General features: G+C 41.8%; 1 protein-coding gene across 1 annotated transcript in view; it reads right to left on the bottom strand.

Annotated features, from left to right (window-relative positions):
- Positions 1-5,106: 5,106 nt before the first annotated feature.
- Positions 5,107-8,817, bottom strand: part of ZFPM2 (zinc finger protein, FOG family member 2) — a 466,557-nt gene continuing 462,846 nt past the window's right edge. Inside the window, exon 8 of the mRNA XM_032610608.1 lies at positions 5,107-7,727. Coding sequence (XP_032466499.1) covers positions 5,236-7,727 — 2,492 coding nt within the window. The 3' untranslated portion in view covers positions 5,107-5,235. The remainder of the gene's footprint in view (positions 7,728-8,817) is intronic.

The following is an 8,817-nucleotide window of genomic DNA, read 5'->3' as shown; positions in this document are numbered from 1 at the left end:
TAAAAATTGTTTGAAATTAGTATATTATTTGTATGCAAAGTGAGGCTGCTAAGGCTCTTGAAAACAGCTTATTTTCTATCCTGTTTATTCTATTAATATACTAAGCAAACTCTTCTTTCTAGATAGTGCCAAAGTAAACTTTTGCCCAGGCTGTATCTGTGTTTTCATGGTTCTCTGAATTAATAAGGTTTATTAAGTTCCAAACAGACATACTGACTGGTGCAGAGATGTCATCAGACTCAATTCTGCCTCATGATTGGGTCCTGAGTGACCAGCTGAGACCTGTTAGTTTAGATGCTGTATTTCTGATGGATGCCACTGATGTTTTTTAATAACGTTCATGTCTCAATCAAACGCCAAGAGATTCATCAGTTTGGGCGTAATAATTTCTGCTGTGTTGCTGCACAGTTGTAGAACCTGACTGGGAGCCATAACCCCTCCACCTCCATATTGACCTCCCGTAGGAGACTGAATAATGGTTCCCCAAAATATCAGATCCTAATCCCTGGAATCTGAAAATATTACCTTATAAAGAAAGAGGGCCCTTGCAGATGTGATGAGGGATCTTGCCATGGGGATTTCATCCTAGTGGGCCTTAAATGCCATCACAAGTGTCTTTATAAGAGAGAGGCAGGGAGAGATTACACACAGAGAAGAGGAGGCAATGAGACCAGGGAAGCAGAGATTAGAGTGATGCAGAGTTACTAGAAGCTGGAAGATGCAAGGAAAGTACCCTCCAAAGGCTCGGGAGGGAGAACAACCCTGCCTGACATCTTGATAACAGACTTCTGGCCTCCAGATCTGTGAAAGAATACACTTCTGTTGTTTTAAGTCACCGAGTTCGTGGTAATTGTACAGGAGTCATGAGAAACGAATATGCTCCCTTTTCCTTAATCTCCAGAGACTATCTGAACTAGACTTAAGTGCATCAGAGAGAGGACAAGTAGCTGGAATTTTAGCTGCTTGCCTTAGTAGTTCCTTCTGCTTTAGTGGCAAAAGGAACAGGATGAGGGGAGGGAATCTGAGAACAGGACTCAGGTCTCTGGCTCTTACCCTTTAGCTCTGTGACTTTGAGTGTTTAAAATCTCTGATCCTTAGTTTTGCCTGAAAATGAGAAGGTTCAATTTGATTAAAAGATTTTCAAATGTTGTTTACAGATTCCATTATGACTTTTTGTTTTAATCTCAATATTAAAACACATATGTTGAATTATTTGAAAATTTTAATAGTTTTAAACACTCAAATATATTATGTGTTAATTAGCAACACTTTGAAGACCAATTGTGTAATAAATTCTGCCTCCAGCTTAGTTTATTTTGGTGTTGACCACAGAATACCGCTTCTCATTCTGCCTATGTTTAATTCAATGATTCTCGTCGAGGGAAGACAACAGAATACCCTAGGGCTGCTTTGCCAAAAAACTCCAGAAATCCAGGCCCATCCTAAAATATTCTGATTTAGTAGGTTTTAGTATTCTGCAAAAGACTTAAATACTACAGAACAATCTGGAGAACCAACATAAACCATCGCTCTTTTTATCACCCTTCCCCCAAACCATTCAATTGGTGCTAATATCCTGTCCTACACATTATCTTGTTCAACATAGAACATTTTTATCAGTGAAGATTGAAGATCTTTGATTTCGTCTTTGATTTGGTCTTCAGTATCTATTATTATGGAACTCGTATCCAGACCTGTCCTTCTCTTGGTATAGGCTCCCACTACCCCCATTTGGACCACCACTATGGCCTTCTAACTAATCTCCCTCTCTCTAGCATCTAGGCCTCACACTCACTCTATCACCATCCCTAAACACAATTTTCATTTCATGACTCTAAGAAGCAAGGTACAAGGCAAGTCCATAAACCTCAGCCTGGCATTCAAGGTCTTGTGACACCAGATTCCTATTTATTCCCTTATTTTCTTTAACTTTACAACCTGAGCCTTCTTCTTTTACTTTTTAAACAGTTTTTAAAGATTTTTTTTGATGTGGACCATTTTTAAAGTCTTTACTGAATTTGTTACATTACTGCTTCTGTTTCATGCTTTGGTTTTTTGGCCGCCAGGCGTGTGGGATCTTAGCTCCCTAACCAGGGATCCAACCTGTACCCACTGCATTGCAAGGTGAAGTCTTAACAACTGGACTGCCAGGGAAGTCCCTGGACCCTCTTCCTTAAAAAAATTTTTTTTATTCACTCTTCACCCTCACATGCTACTCTAATGCCATCATTTACAATGATCTGTACATGTACAAATACCTTTATCTTCCTCTGTACTCTGCAGGGCCTGGTTCTGGTCCAAATGTCACTATTTCAGCCTATGCTATCTGTTTCCTTCTGTGAATGGGCTATTAGAACTTATTTTCAACTATACAAACGGTACTGGAAATATTTTTTTGGATATAGTGCATAGGTATTTCAGGGCTCTCCAAAGGACAGGTAGTTTTCCTTATCATTCTACCTACCTTTTTGTACCCTACCCTGCCCATAAAGTCTTTCCCAACTCTTTCATCCCTTATCGGTTTCCCTTTTTCTTTTTGCCTTTCTACTCTCCTTAGTCTCACTCAGTCTTCACACCTGGTCCTAGTTTACCTTGTAGTGTTTCCCGACGTTGTCACATATTAGAAGCACCTGAACAGATTTTAAAAGATTTAAAACATCAACTAAGGTCAAGGCTTTACATTTAAAAACTGTTATTCTCAACAAGCAACTGGAGAAAAGTTCTCGACCACACAGTATTTATAGGCTATGTTTGGGACTAGCACCTTATGTTCATTATTTTACCAAATCTAATAAGGATGAATAATAGTGCATCACAGGGCTTCCCTGGTGGCGCAGTGGTTGAGAATCGGCCTGCCAATGCAGGGGACACGGGTTCGAGCCCTGGTCTGGGAGGATCCCACATGCCGCAGAGCAACTAGGCTCGTGAGCCACAACTACTGAGCCTGAGCGTCTGGAGCCTGTGCTCCGCAACGAGAGAGGCCGCGACAGTAAGAGGCCCGCGCACCGCGATGAAGAGTGGCCCCCGCTTGCCACAACTAGAGATAGCCCTCGCACAGAAACGAAGACCCAACACAGCAAAAATAAATAAATTAATTAATAAACTCCTACCCCCAACATCTTCTTTAAAAAAAAAAAAATAGTGCATCACAACCTACTTGCAAACAGTGTGTCTTAACCACAGGTAGTTGCCTCTCCAGATCGGGGCGTTTCTCAGACTGCAGTAGACTGCATCTCTCTTGATGGGCAACGGGTGCCATCTTGACTACTGAATCACATGTCAACATCTCTGGGTGGCTCATTAGATCCTCTATGATCTAACCCACATTATCTGCTCTCCACTCTCCCTCAACGTGCAAACCCTCAGAATGAACACATGAGATGCGTGAAAACTAGTGCCTTTTACAAATTGCCAGCATGAAGTTTGTGCATCTTTACTCATCAGAGTCACTTTACCGCTTCGCTGCTCCTCAAAATGCAAACCTCTCTCTGGTAAACTCCATCTAAATGCTGGCTGCGGCACTTCCCCGATGGCGCAGTGCTTGGGAGTCTGCCTGCCAATGCAGGGCACATGGGTTCGTGCCCCGGTCCGGGAAGTTGCCACATGCCGCAGAGCAACAGTTGTGGCCCGTGTGCCACAACTACTAAGCCTGAGCTCTAGAACTCTCGAGTCACAACTACTGAGCCCGCTCGCCTGGAGCCTGTGCTCCGCAACAAGAGAAGCCACCGCAGTGAAAAGACCGCGCACCACAACAAAGAGTAGCACCCGTTCAGTGCAACTAGAGAAAGCCTGCACGCAGCAACGAAGACCCAGTGCAACCAAAAATAAATAAGTAAAAAAAAAAATTAAAGAAAATAAAATAAAAAATAAAAGTTGGGTGCACTTGATCATCTTTGGTGCCAATTCTTATGGTAGACTTTGTAAGCCTTTCAGACATTCATGAAATTGTTCTTTTTTGTGTGCTACAGTTGGGGGTGGGTAGAGAACAGAGAGATAGTGCTTATTTTACATATTAATAATGAACTTTTCTAGTTCCAGAGCCTGGAGTTTCCGGTTCATTTTAATAAAGTAAGTTATATTAACTGTTTTGTCATCATGTTACTACAGCTATCCAGTACTGTTTTGAACCTATTCTTGTTACAAAGAACGGGTATATAGGGTTTCCCTTGTATTTAAGAAAAAAAAGTATGCCAAACTTCTCCAACAATCTGGAATTTTATTCCATCCATATACATGCATAGTAACAACATTTGTTGAGAAATTATTTCTATCAGAAGTAGAACATCATCTTTGTGATCACCAGGTGCAGTATTGCTACTCTTATATTTAAATAGATCTTATATATGAATTAAATTCATACTTGCAGCATTGAGTTTAGGGTTTCGATTTAGACTGTGCCTTTCAAAAGATAAAACCGATTAACACTACCTCATTACTTACAATACTGCTTCCAGTAATTTTGTTCATTCTTATAAAGTATTGCATTTAACAGCAAAGTTTAAAAATTGAGACAGAGCTGCATCAGCGAAAGAAAATACAAGTACTATACAGGGAAAAAATTGCCATCTTCATTTAACATACATGTTTAAGATTAAGAAAATGGACAGAAACATACGGCTACATACAAATGCAAAGCCTAGCTACTAAGAGACTGTATCTGCTAAAATATAAAGTGCAAACGGAGCCTGATTATCCAAGAATTGAAATCTTAAGGCGAACTTAGAGCACGTGTATTTAGAACATCTTTGCAAGTTATATTTTAGCATATACATATATCTGCAACAGCATATAAGAAGAAATCAAGATACACAAGTGCTTTGGAAGCTATTTCTAAAATGCTTTTCTGTATTGTTTGTGACTTTTCTTTAAAAGCTACTATACAGTGCAAACCATATATGCTACACAATAACTATACAATAACATTACAAATGACTTTAATATAAAGTTTTTAAATAAAAAATAACATAACCACAGCTATGAATACTGCTGGTAAAATAAATTAATTTTTTTTTTGAAAATGGCACCAATAATACACTTTACTAATGGACTGTAATGAAATTACACCTTAGGTCTTCAACTCAGCCATAATGAATTGTCTCCTGATTGCCCAGATGTAATTCAAACAGCTTTTTTTTTTTTTTTTGCTTTTTTTTTTTTTTTTTTCCTCTGTACTGGGTAGAACAACATACTAAACACTGGTACCAAAGGTGAGTGATGTTTATTTATTTTGTGATTTCATTTGACATGTTCTGCTGCATGTGATAAGCAATAAAACTTCTTGTGAGTTATAAAGTTTGAGAGGTTGTTGAACTGGATGTCACACAGCCGGCAATATTTCCCACTGGTTGGAGCCTGGGTGGAGCCATTCACACCTTTAGCTATACTAGACAACTGGTCCTCTGTGGAAGGAATTCCTGGGGAGACGTTCTCGTTCGTGGCTAATGGGTTCTCCGAGATCCAGGAGGGAGATTTGCGGCTGTCTTCATGCTGAGGATTCTGGGCAATGTTCTCTTGCTGTGGGTTGGCGGCAGGGCGCTCGTCTTGCTTCAGTCCACCATTCACTATGACCATGCCTCGATTTTTGGGCAACAACGGCTGGGAATCTTTCTTCGGCACGGCGCACCCATTGGAAGAAGCCTGGCTTTTGGGAGATTCATTTTCCGCGTTTGTGCTTTGGTCCACGTCAGCGTTATGGATGACAAGAGAACCAGAAACATAATCACTTGGCTTTATTCCATAATAAGGAGAGAGCTGGTCGGCTCCTTTTGCCTTCTTTATTGCTCCAGGGTACAGGCATTGTGGAAGAAACAAATGTTTGTTTTCTTCTTTTGTGGCAATGAGCTGAGCGGCTTCACTGAAGACTTTCAGGCCCTGCAGGGTTGCTAAGTGGGATGAAAATAAGTTTCCGTTGGGGGAAGGCTGCTTCAGATTCCCATTTTTCTCACATTTTATGATGCTTCTCTCATAGCTGACATCGGGGCTGTTTCGTTCGCTTTCTGGATTCGGAAACACTTTGCTGTCGAGCGGAGCCAGGTCATTACGCTGGTGTGCAGTGACCGGGCAGAAATTCTGCTTGTGGGCCAGGTAGTTTTCTACCTTGTTGAAGCTGATCTTGCACACGGTGCACTCGTGGTAGTCCAGCAGCCTTTTGGGAGATGCAGTCGTCCGCTCAGACTGGGATAAACACTTTTTGCTGAGATCTATGGGCACGTCCATCTCTAGGCAGGAAACGCTGGAATGAGTCGTGTCACATTTGGAAACCGGAACACACTTGTTAATCGTGAGGGACGTTTCCACGTGCTTTGAGACAATTCCTGGAAAGATATCACATCTTGGATGGTAGCACTCTCCCAGCCCTTCCGTGGGTTCTTGAGTGGAGGTACAAGGATTGCTGAGGTTGGCTACGTCGAGAAATCGCTGTTGGACTAGCGGAGGCCTTTGCTCCTGTTCAGGAAGACACATCTCATACATCTTCCTGCGCTTGCGCGTACGCATGGTTCTCTGCACGGCAGGCACTTTGTTGGAAGCTGACCTCTTGAGCGGCGGGTCGTGGCGCGTAGCACAGTAATACTGTTTGTGGACCATGTATGTTTCATGCCGGCTGAAAGTAATGTTGCAAGCTTCACAGGTAGTCTTATTGGGGTCACTTTCCCCATCCACTAAGGGGACAATGGGATTTTTCACATCAACAGGTTTTCCATTAACTTTATCATCATTGCTGTTGGGGGTGGAGAGCTTCTTAGCTTGAATGGAAAAGTCCTTGTCGTGGCCCTTCCCATTTGGCCCAATTAAATCTAAAACAGTGGAAGAATTGATGCAGGGTGTTTGAAGAAGTGGATTCTCAGGATCAACAGAATGAGCGGCTGGATTGAGAAGGTTTATCGAGGTTTGGCCAGTGTTGGGACTCACGGCCTCAGGCATCTTTTCTGAAACACCAGGGAACTCTGGGGACTTGGCCATCTGCTGCCATCGGCTGCTGCAGTAATGTTTTTTGTGCACTAGATAATTATCCAAATTATTGAATGTTATGTTACACTCAAAACAGGTAGCCCCTTTGGGCATCAAGGGGCTGTAAATGACGGGAGGGTAGCTACTACTTCCGTGCCTCAGTCGCCGATGTACCAGTTCAGACATCTTGGCTAAGATCTCTGAAGCCTGAGGGACCATTGTGATATCTTGGGGAAAAGCAAACTGAGATAGAAAGGGTCCCATGGGGAAAGAAGGCCCGATATTAGGCTGAACTGGAGATGAGGCAAGTCTTGGACTAGAGGGCTCAGACTTTATTTTCGTGTAAGAAAAGCTTTGTTTATTTGTTGCAGACTGAATTTCGGGTCTCTGGTTAGTGAGAAAGAGCTGAGTCTTTTTCTCACACTTGTCCAGCTCCGTGTCAGAGCTCGCATCTTTAGTCTGCATGGCCTTTTGGCTCTGGGGGAGTTCACTTCTGGTCAGCGAGTCTGTGGCTGGCTGTAAGCTGTCTTCGGTTCCACTTGGAGAGGGTTCCAAGTCACTTTCTCTGGGCAGTTTGCCGCCAGGGACATGGAGCTCCTGGTGCTGCAATAACTCCCTCTGAGTCTGGAAGCCGAAGTGGCAGTGATTGCATCGGAAGGCAGCTTGAGTGAGATGGGAGAACAGGTGTTGGTGAAAGTTGATCACAGAATCAGCAGTGTAGCTACAGACGGTGCATTTTAGACTAGCACCAGGGGGGAGGAATTCTTCCATTTTCACTCCTGGAGGAACATACAAAATCAGAATACTGAGAACCACACATATTGGTTTTCTAACGATATGAACCGTTACTAATGACCTCATGTGTCCAACACAGCAGAAACGAACTGAAATCTTTCAGAATCTTATTTGTGATAGTAACGTTTTTCTTGTGACGTCCTTCACCATAGATGATGATAATAACAGCCCTTTATGGTTTCCGAGGCACTTTCATGAATATTATTGCATTGTAGTGGGATAGGCATCATTGTTTCAATTTTACAGGTCGGGGAACACATGCAAGGAGGCTAAAGGAATTGATTATGGTAATAAAGCTATTCCGTGATGGAGCCATGACTAAACTCCAGATTTTATAATTTCTAATCCAATAACCTTCTTACCACAGCACTATGCTCTACATTAGGAAGAAGCAGGCATTAGTTAGAGTTGATAGTGATAACCTATGTGCAAATCAAATAAATCTTAGTGCATTTAGTGTACCAGATTAGGTCTTTATTCAAAAGAATCCAAATAGTAACCATTTTCTAAAGTAATTAATAACCTACTAATTTATCTTTGGTACAAATTTAGAATTTTATTCATTGGTTTTGCTGAACATGGTTTATCTCTATCCAGGGCTGATACTGGTACCAGTACATTAATGTAGGCATTTAGGACCGACATCCATGCTGATTGGTCATGGCCTGTTTTTAGTCAGTTATTAAATATTTTGAATATCACCACTGACTGGTGGGTAAGCCTCAATGCAATATTGTGATTTACAAGGAATATGTATTTGGTCATTCTGATGAGTAAAATCTATTTCTCATATATATTTGGTCTTTATCCTTGGTTCCCAGCTCACAGCTTCTAAAACTCTTGGAGTTTCCTGTGATAAGAGTGATAAAGGTGTCTTTGTTATGTGACTGAGGTGACTTTTGGAAAGCCCTTAGGTAACCTAAGGACGGGTGGTTGTTAGGAGAAGCAATCTTGTGATTACACGGGTTGGAACTTTCATTCTTCCCCTCCTCCACTTCTGGGAAGAGGGGCTAGAGATTAAGTTCAATTGCCAATGGCCAATAACTTAATCAATCCTGCCTATGTAATGAAGTC

This window comes from Phocoena sinus, chromosome 17 (genome assembly GCF_008692025.1).
Source record: "Phocoena sinus isolate mPhoSin1 chromosome 17, mPhoSin1.pri, whole genome shotgun sequence".
Taxonomy (NCBI): domain Eukaryota; kingdom Metazoa; phylum Chordata; class Mammalia; order Artiodactyla; family Phocoenidae; genus Phocoena; species Phocoena sinus.
This window is presented reverse-complemented; position numbering and strand designations above follow the sequence as displayed.